This window comes from Lepus europaeus, chromosome 9 (assembly GCF_033115175.1).
Source record: "Lepus europaeus isolate LE1 chromosome 9, mLepTim1.pri, whole genome shotgun sequence".
In the NCBI taxonomy this organism is placed as follows: Eukaryota; Metazoa; Chordata; class Mammalia; order Lagomorpha; family Leporidae; genus Lepus; species Lepus europaeus.
Window position 1 is genome coordinate 97541660 of NC_084835.1, and position 17039 is coordinate 97558698.

General features: G+C 49.7%; 2 protein-coding genes, 1 long non-coding RNA gene and 4 other non-coding genes across 8 annotated transcripts; 1 reads left to right on the forward strand and 6 right to left on the reverse strand.

Annotated features, from left to right (window-relative positions):
* Positions 1-10112: 10112 nt before the first annotated feature.
* C9H18orf32 (chromosome 9 C18orf32 homolog) lies at positions 10113-12415 on the reverse strand. 2 transcript variants are annotated; one of them, XM_062201651.1, is made up of 3 exons: positions 12325-12415; positions 11187-11369; positions 10113-10853 (listed from the first exon to the last, which is right to left on the reverse strand). In XM_062201651.1, the coding sequence occupies exons 2-3, from the start codon at positions 11343-11345 to the stop codon at positions 10788-10790; spliced, it is 225 nt and encodes a 74-aa protein (XP_062057635.1). In that variant the 5' UTR covers positions 11346-11369; positions 12325-12415; the 3' UTR covers positions 10113-10787. The 2 variants fall into 2 exon arrangements, with proteins under 2 accessions (XP_062057635.1, XP_062057634.1); XM_062201650.1 differs by lacking the exon at positions 12325-12415 and adding an exon at positions 12186-12287.
* A 3-nt stretch (positions 12416-12418) lies between these two features.
* Positions 12419-13480, forward strand: LOC133767262 (uncharacterized). The gene is made up of 2 exons (XR_009866824.1): positions 12419-12530; positions 12974-13480. It is a non-coding gene; the product is annotated as an uncharacterized LOC133767262 (long non-coding RNA).
* Positions 13481-13484: 4 nt separating this feature from the next.
* RPL17 (ribosomal protein L17) lies at positions 13485-16370 on the reverse strand. The gene is made up of 7 exons (XM_062201649.1): positions 16283-16370; positions 15821-15873; positions 15693-15733; positions 15115-15249; positions 14797-14895; positions 13963-14154; positions 13485-13551 (listed from the first exon to the last, which is right to left on the reverse strand). The coding sequence occupies exons 2-7, from the start codon at positions 15858-15860 to the stop codon at positions 13504-13506; spliced, it is 555 nt and encodes a 184-aa protein (XP_062057633.1). The 5' UTR covers positions 15861-15873; positions 16283-16370; the 3' UTR covers positions 13485-13503.
* Positions 13853-13916, reverse strand: LOC133767366 (small nucleolar RNA SNORD58). The gene has a single exon (XR_009866852.1). It is a non-coding gene; the product is annotated as a small nucleolar RNA SNORD58 (small nucleolar RNA).
* LOC133767365 (small nucleolar RNA SNORD58) lies at positions 14973-15038 on the reverse strand. The gene has a single exon (XR_009866851.1). It is a non-coding gene; the product is annotated as a small nucleolar RNA SNORD58 (small nucleolar RNA).
* LOC133767368 (small nucleolar RNA SNORD58) lies at positions 15572-15639 on the reverse strand. The gene has a single exon (XR_009866854.1). It is a non-coding gene; the product is annotated as a small nucleolar RNA SNORD58 (small nucleolar RNA).
* On the reverse strand, positions 15960-16025 carry LOC133767367 (small nucleolar RNA SNORD58). The gene has a single exon (XR_009866853.1). It is a non-coding gene; the product is annotated as a small nucleolar RNA SNORD58 (small nucleolar RNA).
* Positions 16371-17039: the final 669 nt, after the last annotated feature.

Genomic DNA, 17039 nt, shown 5'->3' on the forward strand with positions numbered 1-17039 from the left:
GGCACCGATCCTGTCCTGGTTGCCCCTCTTCCAGGCCAGCTCTCTGCTCTGGCCCGGGAAGGCAGTGGAGGATGGCCCAAGTGCTTGGGCCCTGCACCCCATGGGAGACCAGGAGAAGCACCTGGCTCCTGCCATCGAATCAGCGTGGTGCGCCGGCCGCAGCGCGCTACCGCGGCGGCCATTGGAGGGTGAACCAACGGCAAAAAGGAAGACCTTTCTCTCTGTCTCTCTCTCTCACTGTCCACTCTGCCTGTAAAAAAAAAAAAAGGGGGGGGGGTGCATCACTCCCCAAGTGCCCACAAGAGCCAGGGCTGGGTCAGGCTGAAGCCAGGAGCCAGGAACTCCATTTGGGGCATCAGGAAACTGTATGGGAACATAGGTAGCTAAGGAAAGGACCTGAGATATGACAGCTCCCCACTAACCCATGCGATCATGTGGGTCACTGACAGTCCCTGTCGTCTTGCCATGGGACAACTGCCCCTGGCCCTACGTGACAGCCTGGCCTGGTCTACAGGACAGGGTCCCTTTCTGTGCACCACCAATTCCCTCCACCAACCCCCTACCATGTAGGAGAAACTCCAAGTTCCACAATGTTGCAAATGTAAGCCCAATACTAGCTGGAAATATCCAACATGGCTGCAGGATGCATTCCCAAATGACCTTTAAGTCATTTTAATATCACTATAGTAAAATTACTAGGGGGGGCACTTCCACTCCCATCACGTACCTGTCACCATGACATTTCCAATATTTCCAAAAAGGACAGTGCTGTGCCCAAACTCTGCCCTCTTTTGGATATTCAGATGGGCTCCACCCTGGACATCATACCTATGCCTCTGGATGACATCAAGGGCAGGCCTCCCCTTGTAGGGAGTCAGGGAGGTGTTCCTTTGTTGAGGGCTTTTTCACTGTTAGAAGTTTTTCCGGGGCTGGCACTGTGGCGTAGCTGGTAAAGCTGCTGCCTGTAGTGCTGGCATCCCATATGGGTGCCGGTTCGAGTCCTGGCTCTCTGCTATGGTCTGGGAAGATGGCCCAAGTCCTTGGGTGCCTGCACCTGTGTGGGAGACTGGAGAAAGCTCCCAGCTCCTGGCTTCAGATTGGTGCAGCTCCAGCCATTGTGGCTAATGGGGAGTGAACCATCAGATGGAATACTCTCTCTCTGCCTCTCCTCTCTCTGTGTAATTCTTTCAAATAAATAAATCTAAAAAGAAAAGTTTCTCCTTGTGAGGGGTTCTTCTTTGGGCCTTTTTGTGTTTGGCTGTTTGTCATGCACCCTCTCCCTCACTAGCTGGCCTGACTTCTTGAGAGTGTACTTTTGCTTCACTCTAAATAAATCCTGTTTTTCTATGCACCTTTATGCCTCCACCTTTTAATCCTTTCTCTGATGGAGGAAACTGCTGATAGGCCTAGCTGGGAGCTCTGCACCCCACCATCTGCTGTCTCCCAGGCACATCAGCAGGAAACAGGATCAGAAGCAGCAGCAGCAGGACTCCATCCCAGGTACTCTGACAGGCCGTAAGGATATCCCAAGCCATAGCCTAGCCCAGGACGCTGTAACACCCACCCTGCTCCCTTCGTTTCATCAACCCAAAATGGCCTGATTCCATAGCTTACACAATGAAATATTTTTGAAACTCAAAGCATAACAGAGTATTATTACATCTACTTATTTATCCGTCCTGTTGCAGGTGGATTTTCAGAGGCTTTTGTTTGGTTTGGGCTATGACAAACAATACAACTAAGAACACGACTCCCGCTGTACAGGCACAGGTTTTCGTCTGATATCTAGACTCTAGAGCTGGAACGGCTGGATCAGTATGTATGGCGACCCAGCAGCTGTGCCAGCTTCCCACTCCCGCCACCAGTACATCGACCTCCGGTCGTACTCATTCTGGGGCTTCCTCCTTGTGGTCCTAATTTGCAGTTTTCTCATGAAACCTGAGTTTTCATATTTACAGGTCTGTTCCTTTCCTCTTCTATGAAACACATTATTTACCTGTCCCCACTGTCCCTCTGTCTCGATCTGAAATGATCTGTAGCCATCCAATTTGGGGTCAGAAAAGATTTGCTAAGTAGCTTTTAAATTTCAGGATTATAAACTCTCCCTAGTTTATTTTACTGTAAGATTTGTTTGGAAGGCAAAGTTGCAGAGAGGGAAAACAGAGAGAGAGAGGGAGAAAATATTTCACCTGCTGGTTCACTCCTCAAATGATTGCAATGGCCTGGCACAGCCTGGACAAAGCCAGGAGCCCAGGGCATCTTCTGGGTCTCTCACATGGGTGCAGCGCCTGGGCCATCTTCCTCTGCTTTCCAGGTGCATTAGCAGGGAGCTGGATTGGAAGTGGAGCAGCCGAGTGGTTAACCACCACACAGCCTCAACTCTTCCCAGTTTAAAATCACTGCAGCTTGTGGGCACTGATAGCTGGGAACCACAGATCCACAGATCCACAGATCCACAGAGCTCCCAAGGAACTGAAGGACTGGAGTCATTAGACAAGAAAGAGGCCAGTGGGTTTAAGTCCTGGCTCTGACTCCTGATTCTAGCTTCCTGATAAAGCAGACCCTAGCAGACAGCAGGTGATGGCTCAAATAGTTGGGTTCCTGCCACCCATGTGGGAGACCTGAATGGAGTTCTGGCTCTTAGCTTCAGCGTCGCTCCGCCCTGGCTGTTGCAAGCATTTGGGTAATGAACCTGCCAATGGGAGACCTCTCGCTTTTTCTGTCTCCATGTTTTTCAAATAAATAAAGTAAAATAATTTTTTAAAAGATCTAGTTATTTGAGAGACTAAGTTAGAGATGGAAAGGGAGACAGAGAGATCAATCTTCCATCCACTACTTCACTCCTCACATGGTGGCAATGGCTGGAGCTGGGCTGATCTGAAGCCAGGAGCCAGGAGTTTCTTCCAGGTCTCCCACATGGGTGCAGGGGCCCAAGCACTTGGACCATCTTCTAATGTTTTATCAGGCCATTAGTAGAGAGCTGGATCAAAGTGGAGCAGCTGGGACTCAAACCAGCACTGGGACTCAGCCATATGGGAGGCCAGCGCCTCAGGCAGAAGCTTAACCTATTATGTCACAGCACTGGCCCCAGTAAATAAATTTTAAAAATGAAAAAGAAAGGGAAAGGAGGGAGGGAGGGAGAGAGAGAGAGAGATGGAGACAGGGAGAGGGAGATGAAAGAGAAAAAGGAAAGAGGGGACAGCAGGGGAGGGGAAGGGAAAAGGAAGAGGCCAAGTTTGGTTGGCAGTGAAAGGCAGGCTTCTAAAATGGACACGCAGATTGGATTCCTGGCCCCTGGTGCCCACACACCCTCTCCAAACACCAATCCAATAATGGAGGTGCTGCTTTGAAGGAAATTTGGATATAATTAAGATCCCAAATTAGTTGACCTTAAAACAGGGAGATTATCTAGGCAGGCCTGACTTAATCATGCCATCCTTTAAAAGCCAGTTGTTTTCTCCTCAGTCCCAGAAGATGAGAAGACAGAGAAGATGAGCTCCCGGTGGGCTGGAGAGTGAACTTGGATGTGGGCACAGTCTATGGGGCAGGCTCTGGCTGCCTACAAGGGAAAGAGGGACTGCTGACCCACAGCTGCGAATCTGGAAGTGGACCCCTGAGCCCCTGCACTTCCAGCTGCAGCCCCGGCCAGCACCCCGACTTCGGCCTGGGCAGAGAATCCAGCTGTATCATGCTGGGGCCTCTGACCCACAGAAACTGTGAGGGAAGTTTGTACATTAACCCTAAATTTGTCATATGTTTTAAAAATTTTTTTATTTGAAAGAGAGAGAGATTTTAACACTTGCTGGGTCACTCCCCAAATGCCTGCAGGAGCCAGAGCTGAGCCAGGCCAGAATCAGGAACCCAGAATTCGATCCAGGTCTCCCAGAAGGGTGACAGGGACCCAAGTACTTGAGCTATCACTTGCTGCCTTTCAGAGGTGCACATTAGCAGGAGCCTGGAATCAGGTGTGGAGCCAAGGCTCAAACCCAGGCACCCTGAATGGGATGCAGGCGTCACAAGCAGCGTCTAACTGTTGCACCAAACACTTGGTCCCAGTTGGTCATAATTTCTTATGCAGTCATACAAATGAATATACATCAAGGAAGTACAAACCATCAGCAGCTTAACCACCATGGAAGAACAAGACGCCAGGGGGCAGCTGTACGGGTGTGCGATGGATAGACCTAGCAGAGCATCACACTGTTAGAGTGACGGGTGCCTTCAGAAACTGGGCTGTGTACACTCGGCCAACTGCGAACAGCAGAACAGCAGCACTGCAGGAGACGCCACCCTTGCCCTGTTGCAGCATCTGGGAGGCTACTTTGAAACGTCTTGGCCCTCAGTGGAAAAGAGAGGACTGGGTCAGTTGAGACCTAAGTGTAGACCAGCCCAACATCTGAGTTTACGGTACTCCACCCACACTTCATCACATAGTTCTTACCTTCTCAACTGACACATTTTCAAATTTCTTTACACTTTCAATTTTTAAGTTTGAGACAGTTACATTACCTCCCCACATCACTAGTCACGGATTGGGTCATAATTATGAATGGCTATGGCTAAGCCTTACATGTCTCAGGGTGACACAGCACTGCACAGGTCTGCCATCTTTGGTCATAGCATTAAGACCTCTCAGACTCACATATACCTTTAGTTTAAATTTACAGGTTTTTTTGTTTTTGTTTTTGTTTTTAAAGATTTACTTATTTGAAAGGCAGAGTAACAGATAGGCAAAGGCAAAAAGAGAGGTCTTCCATTCTCTGGTTCATTCCCAAAGTGGCTGCAATGGCCGGAGCTGAGCCAATCCGAAGCCAGGAGCTTCATCAAGGCCTCCCACATGGGTGCAGGGGCCCAAGGACTATTTCTATTGCTTTCCCAGGCCATAGCAGAGAGCTGGATAAGAAGTGGAGCAGCCAGGACTCAAAACAGTACCCATATGGGATGTGGCGGCTTTACCTGCTACACCACGGCACCAGTCCCTAAACTTATAGGTTTTTTAAAAAAGTGTTTAAGGGACTGGTGTTGTGGTGCAGCTGATACAGCCGCCACCTGCAATGCCAGCATCCCATATGGGCATCAGTTTGAGACTCAGCTGCTCCACTTCCAATCCAACTTTCCTGCCTGGGAAAGCAGCAGAAGATGGCCTAAGTGCTTGGGCCTCTGCATTCACAAAGAAGACCCAGATGAAGCTCCTGGCTTTGGACTGGCTCAGCTCTAGCCATTGCAGCCATTTCGGGAATGAACCAGCAGACAGAAGATCTGTCTCTTCCTTTCTGAAACTCTTTCAAATAAACAAATAAATCTTTACAAAAAAAAAAAAATTGGTTGGGGCCTGCACTGTGGAGTAGGTTAAACATACGCCTGGGGGCTGATAGCCCATATGGGTGCCGATTCGAGTTCTGGCTGCTCCACTTCCGATCCAGCTCTCTGCTGACGGCCTGGGAATGCAGTGGAAGATGGTCCAAGTGCTTGGACCCCTGAACCTACCTGGGAGGCCTGGGTGAAGCCACTGGCTCCTGGCTTCAGATCAGCCCAGCCCCAGCCATTGTGGCCATTTGGGGAGTGAACCAGTAGATGGAAGCTCTCTGCCTCTCAAGTAAATAAATAAATATTAAAAAAAATTGTTTAAGCAGGGGAGTGAGTGGGGCGGGGCAGGGGAGATCAAGAGAGCTCCTGTTGGCTGGTTCACTTCCCAAACACCCACAATGTCTAGGGCTGGGTCGAGCTCCAAGCTGAGAACTGGGAACTCAATCCAAGTGTCCCATGTGGGTAACAAGAACCCAATCGCTTGAAGTGTCGCTGCTTCCTGCCAGGGTCTGCTGGATTACAACCTGGAGGCAGGTATTGACTCCACCATGGGAAATGGGCATTCCAACTGCTAGGTCCAATGCCACCCCTGATTCCCGGTCTTTTTGTACTACTTTTTTTTTTTTTTTAAGGGTAGGGATGTCTAAAATACAGCTATCAACTTTTAATTTTTCCAAGCAGCAACATATTGAAAAGCTATAATTTATCACCAGTATCTCATTAAAGAAAATGCATTTAAACACATTTGTCTATTTCAAAGAATGACAGAGAGGGATGGAGACAGAGACTTCCCATTCACTGCCCATCTGCCCACAAAAGCCGGGGCTGGGCCAGGGCCAGGGTGAAGCCAGAAGCCCAGGGCGGAAGTGGAGAGAGTGAGCTTATGCTACTCAGTATTTGTGAACCTGCTTTAACGTTGTAATCTTGTTTGCCCTGCTGCCTGACTTCAATTTACCCAGTTCCTGATAGCTTATTTTTGCCTTAATTTTAATTTTTATTTATTTTTTATTTTTATTTTTTTGACAGGCAGAGTGGATAGTGAGAGAGAGAGAGACAGAAAGGTCTTCCTTTTTGCCATTGGTTCACCCTCCAATGGCCGCTGCGGCCAGCGCATCATGCTGATCCGAAGCCAGGAGCCAGGTGCTTCTCCTGGTCTCCCATGCGGGTGCAGGGCCCAAGGACTTGGGCCATCCTCCACTGCCTTCCCGGGCCATAGCAGAAAGCTGGCCTGGAAGAGGGGCAACCGGGATAGAATCCGGCGCCCCAACCGGGACTAGAACCTGGTGTGCCGGTGCCGCAAGGTGGAGGATTAGCCTGTTAAGCCACGGCGCCGGCCTGCCTTAATTTTAACTGCATTCCTGTTTGAGTCAGGCTCATCTTCTCAGGTAATTACTTAGGGCTCACCTGAAAAACTCTGGAGTTCTGTCACATTTCCATTCTGAGCTGCCCTCCAGGAGACGTAGGTGTCAGCACTTTCTTAACATGACTGTCAGCCGCATGCTGACCTATTCGACTGACCAGGCCAGAAAGGCTTAGCCACTGAGCTTCAGGCCTCCTGAGCCCTGGGTTCACTCACGATCAAAGGGGGCGGGGGGGGGGTGTGTGAAGCTTCCTCCCCAGGGAGCTCCTGGCTTGTCCCAGCCTCAGAGCTATAGAAAGTGACGTGGAGACAGTTCATTAAGATGGTGGGAAAACTTATCAAATGCCGAGCGAGTGGAAGGCACTGGGCAGGGAGCTGGATAATGGAGTAAGTTCAGAGCTGGGCATTTGGCCTCGTGGTTGAAACACCACTAGGGATGGCCATATCCCTTATGGGAGAGCCTGTGCTTGCTCTGCTCTCAATTTCCGTTTCCTGCTGGTGTGTACCCTGGGAGGCAGTAGCTTTCTTACAAGCAAGAAAAAAGACTGAGTTCGAGAGAGGAAAGTGCTAGAAATGGAAAATGCCTTAGGAGACCACAAATTCTCTGGAGGGTGGGTTTAATGGTTTTGAAACTGAGAGCCCCTATGCGGCCTGTCTTTGATGCAGATGCTAGAAACTCTCACGGTCTCCCAGCCTCACTGCCTCAGCTTAGTTTCTCTGCTCTGCTTCTTTGATTGCAAATCAATCTCTTATTAAAATTAAGCCGCTGACATGAGGGGTCCCGCAGTCAGTCCAATACAGTCCCTGATCACAAGACCCATGAGGTCATTGATCTCACCATAGGTAACATTGCCATGTTTGGTCTTGAGGCTTTTCCAGGAAACCCAGGCCAGAGCAAAAACTACCAACAGACTCCAGCCCACTTGGCCATCATCAAAATCCAAAAAAACCATACTGCTGACCAACCCACCAAAGGAGGGCCACGAGCACTGCAGATCAGCCAGGGACCTCAACATGTGCCGAACGTGCACTTCTCTACCCCCGCTTCAATCTGGAAGCAGCTTCACCTCTGGGCCCTCAAGGAGCCCGAGAATTAAGTGACAGCTCAGGTTCCCTGCTCTCGGCTGCTTTCCAACAGCCCAGCGCCAGTAACAGGCTTGCAGCATGTTGGACAGCGGACCCAGCTTTTGTGAGGTCTACGGCAATTTGGAATCTTCTGGGGAGCACACTTCAAAATTATCTATACACGATCTCCCAAGCTAGGAATCTGCATGCTACAGAATGAGTAAACTTTGAAAGAGGAGTGTGTGAGCTCCAACACGGCAGGGGTCACAAAGCCTGGAGTCCCACAATGCCAACCAGGTCATGTCTGGGGAGGAAGAGGCCATTAGTGACTGCAGGAAAACCACCCTGGACGTGAAAGGAAACTCAATCACAAGACACTGCTACCATCTGTACAGTTAGCAGTGTCCCAGCAGACAGCAGTAACCCAGAGCCTTAGGTAGCACAGGTGCCCCCACCCCCAGATCCAAAAGACCAAGGACAGGGAGAGGTTAGGGGAAACTGAGTCACAAGGAGTTGGTCACCTTGTGGTGCTAAAATTCGCACTGAGGAACAGTTAGCCTGAGGGATCTGGGAGGGAGGTGGCCAAGGGAATGAAGCCGTTCCTTCCTTCCATTTCCGGCTGTGCATCCCTACTGCACACCTAGAGGGCCTGGGGAGTTTAAGTGGTCCACACAGCTTTCTGGGGGTGTAGGGGCAGGACAAACGGGCAGACTTTAAGGGTCAAGTGGAAGATACTTGGCAACTCAAATTGATCCACTGAGTAATGAATGACTCAGGCAAAACTGATGAATATACTAGGAGGATGTAGGGGGGTAGAGTGTGTAAGACAGCTGTATCTCAACTAAAACAGGAAGTCAGTAACATCTGAAGGTGGTCTTTCAAAAAAGCAGCCATACAGGTTAGCTGGAAATATAGAGATAAATACCAAAAGCAACAGCTCAATTAGTTGTCTTTGGGAAAGAATGGCATTCAAGACATCGTAAGTCTTGCAATATTATCTGATTCCTCAGACCAACAGTACACTTGTTGCTAGAATGAGTGGGTATTTAGCCTAGCTGCTAAGATGCCAGTTAGGATGCCTGCATCCCACACTGCAGGACCTGGGTCCTACACAGACTACAGCTTTCACCACTGCAGACCCTGGGAGGCAGCAGAGATGGACCAGCTGGGTGCCGGCTATCCACATGGGAGACCCACATTGTATTCTCAGCCCAATCCAGCCCTAGCCATTGCAGACATTTGGGAGAATGAACCAGCTGAAGGGAACTCTCTCAAATACACTTCTTAAAAGTTACTAGAAGACTACTCAAAAAACTAACAGATGTTACATGTGTGGAGCTGGAATATGAGCTGGAACATTAACTTTTAATTTAAAAAAAAAAAAAAACTTATTTGAAAGGCAGAGTAACAGAGCGCTCTTCCATCTGTTAGCTCGCCCCCCAAATGGATGCAACTGCCAGGACGGGGCCAGGCTGAAGCTAGATTAGAGTGCCATTTGGTCTCGCATGTGATGACAGGGGCCCAAGCACTGGGGCCATCTTCCACTGCTTCCCCAGGCACACTAGCAGGGCTGGATTGGAAGCAGAGCACCTGGGACGGTAACTGCCGCTCTGAAATGGGCTCCCAGCTTTCCACTGAATATGCTCTTCTACTGCAATTTTTATAAGTAATTTTAACACCTTTGAGAACAAACTAATCACCTGGATACAACATATTCAGAAGGGCTAGGGTAGACAAATTGAGATCTACTGATTTATTTCAGTGAGGTCTAGGGTTAATGACCAGAGACATGCCTTAACAAAGCCTTAGTTAGGATATATTTGTATCATCTTTGAATGTTTACAGATCCCTACAACTGAAGAAGCCCAAGTGGAAAGACCACATAGAGAGCCAGGTCACTAGCAATGAGCAAGCCCAGATCAGAAAATAACTGTCCAGCCAAGTGACTGTTGGAAAACTACTCAATTCCGGAGTGTCTTGATATGTAAACATAGCTAACTGTTGGGGCTCGTGTTGTGGCGTAGTGAGTTAAACTGGAACCTCAACTCCAACATCCCATATGGGTGCTGGTTTGGGCTGATCCAGCTCCCTGCCAATGAACCTGGGAAAGCACCAGAAGACGGCCCAAGTGCTCGAGGCCCTGCACCCATGTGGGAGACCCAGATGAAGCTCTTGGCTCCAACCTGGCCCAGCCCCAGCCATTGTGGCCTTTTGGGAAGTGAACCAGCAGAAGGAAGATCTCTCCATCTCTCCTTCTGCCTTTCAAAAAAAAAAAAAAAAAAAGCTGACTGCTATCCCATCACTATTAAGTGGCTTTCAAATGTTTTCTAATGAGGTGAAAATCTCCTTTTTGAATATTTAAAGAGACTTAAAAAGAACCGCAAGTTAAACAGAATATTTAATACATTTGTAGGAATAGAAGGAATGCAAGGACTGGAATTTTACAACATACATCAGATGCTTAAATAAAAGATGTTTCATTTATCAATTAGGTTTTTTCTATGTCCCTGTCTTTTCTGTCTTCCTCAGAGCATTACAGAGTAATCATTACTCTCACGGATAGACTGTGACATTACTCTCACGGATTCACTGTGTTGGAAAGTCATTATTTCTTTGTTTCACAGCTTTATCCCCTGCACTGTTTCACAGTAAAAATGTACTCTGCTCAGACTAGAGGTGCCCAAAGAAATGAGAGCACACATCGGTCATTCACATGAATGAATGCTAGAGAGGGTCAGGGCTGTTAAGGACTGATTTAGCAACATCTAAGTATCTGCTGGCACAAACCTTCTATTTATTCATATTATTAAAAGTGCAGTAATAGGAATGAAATCTACGTTAATGAAAAAGGAACTCAGGAATGAGGTCATTAAATATAACTAAGTACATTTTAAGTATAAATACCACATATTCCCTGATTGGTACAGGGAACTACCTAAACTAGCTAGCCTGAGTTCTGGTCTCAGAGAAAAAGGTCAGAGACAGTCATGAAGAAGGTGCTTCTTATTATCACGTCCATGTGTGAAACAACTGGGATCCCTTGGGGAAAGCCACTTCAGTCTTTCTTTTTATCAGGGATTTCTGTTGGTCCTTTCGTTGGTAATCCATTTGTGTCTGTGCCCTAAAATGAAAATATGGTTTAGGAATTACTATCACAACAAGATTATTAATTGTAAGAGACATTCTGTGTAAAAATGGACAACAAAGTTTGGAATGAAGAAAATTGTGCTTCCAGAAATGTGTAGGGCCAAGCATGGACACAAATACAACACAGCTAAGTACACTCTTAAAAATGTTCATTTTGTGTTGGCTATAAAGCAAGGAACCAATGCATTCATCACAGGGCTAGTGGGATTTAACCACTTAAATTGTGAAAAATGATTGGAGCTTCTGGTTCCAAAAAAATGCGCCCTCCCTTCACCCACCCTTATTTGAAGCATTCGAGTGTCCTTACCTTACAGTCCACTCTCCCGTTATCACTGGATTCTTGCACAGCCTTTCTGGGCCATATGCGGCTAACAAAAGGGGAAATCAGCGGGTATACGTATGGCTCCAAGAATTTTTTGTAGATCCAGAGCAGAATGGGAATGACGATACAAGGAATGCACACCATTGTCCCAGCTTTGAGCTCTTAAATCTGTTGAGTTATGGGGGAGACAAAAATTTAGTTCATCGTCGAAAAATGACTGAAGGAATGCACCTTAAGGTATGTGAAAGGTCTATTTCGACACTTGAAAACATACTATTCGCCCCAAGTAAGAGTTACTACATAAAAACACTATCGGGGAGTAAAGGAGTACCAGGTGCTAGACGGGAACGTGCAGTGGGGCGCCTGCTTCCACCCCTTTCCCATCACGGCGTCCCAGGTTGAAGGAAACGCACCTGTGCAGGCGCGAGCAGGTGACAGATGTTATCAATTCCTTCAACCCTCCGGCAAAAACACCATGTTACCCTCCTTCTACCAAGCCTTCCAAACCAACCAAACCTCTTCAAAGCAACCGGCGGGCGGTGCTGCGGGCCCCAGGCTCAGGTGGTGACTGGCGACCCCTGCATCACAGAGAGCCGGCTGTGTGCCACGCAAGTTCACGCGTGACAAGCTGCGAGCTCTCCGTCACCGCACGGACGCCTCTGCGAACAACTTTTTAGCTCTCTCTAAAACGAGGCTGCTTGTATTTTCTCCCCGAAGCCTCACAACGATCCTGTGAGAAGCTATTTGACTTTACGTATACAGAAACCGTTAGAACATTCCAGAAGGGGGCCAGGGAGACATCTAATTCCGCGCTGCAAGTCGACAAAGCGAGCGAAACGGCGCAGAGCCGTCGCCGAGCGCAGGCCCGCGGCTCCGCCATCCCTCCCACGGGGCCAGGGCGAACGCCGGGCCGCTGGCAGGGGCCAAGGCGGGGACCGAGCGAGACGGAGGCACCGGCCGGGCCGGCGCTCGGGGCGAGCGTACCGTGAGGGCGCGGGCGGGCCGCACCCCGACCGAGGGCTCCGCGGGCTGCGTGGCGGCCAGGCGAGCCTCCGAGCGCCGCGGGACCGCCGCGACACGACCCAGCCCCGGCCCCAGCCCGAGCGCCCCCAGCCCAGCTCACCGGCGGCCGCGAAGCCCGAGCGCCAACGTCCGCACTTCCGGAGGGAGGGACGAGCTGCTGCCGAGCCAATGGGCACCCCGAGAGGGCGGCGGAGCGCGCCTGCGTCAGCCTGGGTGACCGGGCGCACGGCGGCGCCGCGGGTGGGCGGGCGCGGCGGCGCTGCGGGCGCCCAGCGGCGGAGGAGAGGCCGTGCGGGACGCGGGAAGGTCGGAGCCCTCCACTCCCGCGGGTGTGCCACAGGCCGTCGGCAGGCGCCGTCGCCGGCCAGCCGTTTGTTGGTGTCTTAACTTCTAGGGCAGGGCTCTTCAGGCCCTCACACGTCACGTTCTTGGCGATGACGACTAAGCCACGTCACTCGGGGCGGCTGCGGCGGGAGTCAGGTTGAGGAGGGGAGGCCATGCTCCCTCGGGGTTTATTGGTTTCCACGGCTTAGCTTAGCTTCCTCTGGAAGCTGTCCCCGCGCATCCTCACACGTCCTGTCTGGAAAGCAGGCTTCGAGCCCGACTAGAACGTCTGTCCCCACGCCGTTTGTGATGGCAGCAGCCGGCCTAGACAGCGTGACTGGAGGCCTTAATGCACGGGAGAACCTGAGGGGACGGGTAGGGACTGGGCCCCTCCGGACTGACCCCTCTCCCACCTTGCCCCGCAGAACGTGCTCTCCGCCCGGCATCACCAGAGGAAACCGGCCGCAGCACCCGAACCCGTCGCCGCCTCCTGAACCCCGCTGTCCCCACCCTCAAGTCCTCCTGACACACAGAACCACCTGCAGCGGCAGAGCACCCCCACGGGCCCCAGGATGTCTGGCGGCTAGAACACTGTGGCATAATCCGCGACATGCTATGAAGGCCAGGTCCCCATTTTAACCAAACACTATTAACAATCTATTACCAGAAAACATGTGATTGGAGAGTGACCACTAACAACTGCAGCCTTCCTTCTCAGGGTGAAGAAAACTTGCGACAGATGCGTAACTAAATATGGCAAAAGGGCTTGCATTGTACTTGGAAGAGCCTCACAGCAGCATTATCCACGGATCAAAACTGAGTGGCCCGGGGCACACAAAAACCGACTTGAATTTTGATCCTAAGAGAACTCATTTGATGCGTTTATAAAGACACAAAAGGTTTACTAATAAAGACAACCAACGTTCTTTTAATTCGTATTTATTTTATACTGAGTTTATTCCCGAGCCATAAGTTTTTGCTTCTTTAGTTTCTTCTGGGATATCTGGGGAGAGAAAGAACAAAAGGACTGTTAAATTCTTGGAGGACTCGTTTCTGCTTAACAGAGGCGGCAGGAAGCCTGGCAGATAAGGACTAAGGGGGAGAAAGGATGGCGGGTATTTCAGTGATAAGCAGCATGCTCCATCCATTAGGTGTGCAAGTTATGGGGCGGTGGCTTAGCCTGCTCTGTCATTTACAGAGAACACGCTTTCTGCGTTACGCTGTGCCTCCATAGGCCGATCACGGGGGTCTGATGTACTTTACCAGTCACAACACTGCTGTTAGTCAAAAAACTGGCTACCCGGGTTGCTCAGAACAATTTCCTTTCACGGTTATTCCAAAGGTGTCCTAAGATAGCCATCACAGCAACCCCAAGTCTGCTCCCAACTGGACAGGAACTACTAAGTAGTTGTACCTTTTTCTTCTGTGCCACCTCCTCTTCTGGCTTAGGAACAATCTGTTCCTTCTCAGTGAGGATCATCTCGATGTGGCACGGGGAGCTCATGTACGGGTTGATCCGGCCGTGGGCTCTGTAGGTCCGGCGGCGCATCTTGGGGGCCTTGTTCACCTGGATGTGCTCAATGACCAGAGAATCTACATCCAAACCCTGGAAGAACAAAATCACCTTTTAACATCACACACTGCAGCACTTGCCCTTGCCCTAAGGTCCTTGGCTTAGCGAGCTAACTTTTCAAAGGCAATACTCTCAGACTTTAAGATCATTTACACAGTTGTCTGCTTTCACTTTTACAGGACACAATTTTAAGCAGCCTCCCTAAAGGTGGTTCAACAGGAGTTGAGCACAAAGCAGAGGCACCTCTAAGCACTGACTGTACACAGAACTCCAGTTCTCTTCTAGGCTTTCAAATGCAGAACAGTAAAGGGTAAGCCCTTTGTCAACCATCACTGTTTTAACTTCTGAAGTTTTACATTCCCTTCATCATAACTGTAACATACCACATTAACCACCATCAACGCTATCCTTTTGTTGACTTACTACCAAAAAACCCACTTCACAATAAACTCCTAGTGAAATACCAGTAATATAAAAGACAGAAGGAAGAAGTGTTTCTTTTCCAAGTACCCCAATAAGGGAAATACTGGTAATCAAGTCTTAGGCATGGATAGACTGAGTCTCTACAGCATGCCAGAGGCAGGAGGTAGAGATTTTAGTAAATGAAAAGGCTGAGTTATTGAGAAAGATAATCAATCAAGATATCAGTGTCATTAGCACATATTTACAAGATACCTTCAGCTCAGCATTACTCTCTGCGTTTTTAAGCATGTGCAGCAGAAACTCGGCACTTTTTTTGGGCCAACGACCCTGGGTCCAACCCCACTGCTTGGCCTGAAAGAAAATGGAGATAATTAGTGACTTCCTTAAATTAACACTGCAAACAAGATGAATGCATTTGCTACATCAGGGTTGCTCAGAACTTGTTTTATTTCACGGTTAATCCAAAGGTGTCCTAAGATTTGTCATCACAGCAACCAGAAACAGCACGATAAAGGCCCACCTTAGCCATTCCATCTGCTTCCCTGCAGTTACGGAACTACGAATTCTTACCTGGGCACATCTACCAACTCCACCGTTGTACCGACGGAACGGCACACACTGCTTCTTTAATGTGACGTCTTTCAGGTATTTGGTGGCTTTTCGGATATGCATACCCTTGATGGCCTGGGCAGTTTCTCGAGTGTTCTAAGTATGAACACAAATATTTGTCATTTATGTCAAATCATCATACTTCTTAAGCAAGCAATTTGCATACTGTCAAAATGTCAACGCAGCCCAGCAGTTAAAAAACCACGCTTCTCCATTCCTGGGAGGCGAGGCAGTCCAATGTCAACCACCCTGTGGCTGAGGGGAAAGCAGCCTTAAACCCCCACCCGCTGTGAAACGTCCAGACCCCGTCATCTTGGACGGAATTCTAAGTCCCATCTCGAGCTGCAGACTGCTTTCCCACAAATCCTAAATAACGTTGCTTAGGATACCCGGATGATCAATACTCAAATCAAAGATGGCCACTCAGAACTCGTTGGTTATTTCACGGCTAACTCCAAAGGTGTCCTAAGAAACGCATCACTGCAGCCACCTTGTAAGAACAGTGCAACGCGGAACCCCTTGGGCTCTGATTCACATACCTTAAAGTGAACGCGAAGATTTGAGCCTCTTGATTTGCATGCTAGAAAATAAGACGTTCTGGTTAACTTCGGGCGTCTCACCTGTACCCCAATCAGAAAATACAGACGCAGCTCCCGTTCGCACTTACATTTTGTGGGGTTTTCTGGGTCCAGTGAGTAGCGAACCATTTTCGCAGGTCACCTGCAAGGGCACAGTGGCAACCCTGTCAATCATCCCCAGTACACAGCAGTGACACAGTGTAAGCGAATTACTAAATGCGCCCCACAGCTGCTCAGAGAATGGTTGGTTTCATGATTTATCCAAAGGTGTCCTAAGAAATGGCATCATCGCAGCGTTCTCCTGTGCACCTCCCAGCGCTGGCTCACATAGGGCCCTCACCAGCAGTAGATACGACGTACGGCGTGTTCCAACCAAACCCGGCCCTCGCGGGAGCACGGCACAGTTCAGTCCACATCCTCCCTCCACCCAACTCAGACTTTCGGGGTATGAACCACGCTGGGAGCCAACCCACGCGCTTTGTCGAATCGAGCTAAGCCCTGACCCGACTTTACTCCCCCACTCTCTCGCCGCGTTCTCGGCCACCACTCACCAAGGCGCCGCACCTCTGGAGCTGAAGTCGGCACGGACTACAAGCCGCCCGTGCTGCCGCCTGCCGAGGGGCCCTGCCACCCCCCATTCCCACCCATGTCCCTATGCAGGTAGCAGAGGCCGGCTGGTCCCGGAGCGCCAAGTCGGGCCCCCGCCACATTCCTTTACACAGGGGAACACCACTTCCAGCGTACAATCGTAGCCCTGGGAGTTCTCCCAACGGATGCCTCGGCGCCGACGACCCCAAAGCCAGGATGGCGGCGATGGCCAGTGGATTGCGCGCTCAGAGAGCCACGACATAGTCACTCACCTAAGGCCGCTTACAGGAAGAGGAAGAGCAGTGGCTCCTGGGAGAATTCATGAGATCTCGTCCTCTCGCGAGATTTCCAGACGAAGAAACGAGATCTGAAGAGCGGTGGAAGGCTGGGAAGAAAGGGAGTGTGGGATATGTTTTAAGAAGGTCTGAAAACGAATGGCCGGCTTAGAGACCATCTCAAAATTCTCTCTTTTTTTTAAATCCGGAAAAAAAGTTACAGGTTTTAACTATGACTTAAAAACAGGTTCTCGGACAGGACATTTGTCATCACGATACGCATGAGACATTTCATTTACTCCACAGTCGTTAGGTTTGTGTGATCAAATGCCCCTAAAACTGGTTTGTAAATGGATAATGAAGGCGAAAAGATGGGGCGTAGTTATGGTAACCGGGAATTGCCCCCCAGTCAACCGTGCCGTGCGCCGTACGAAGAATGTGCTAA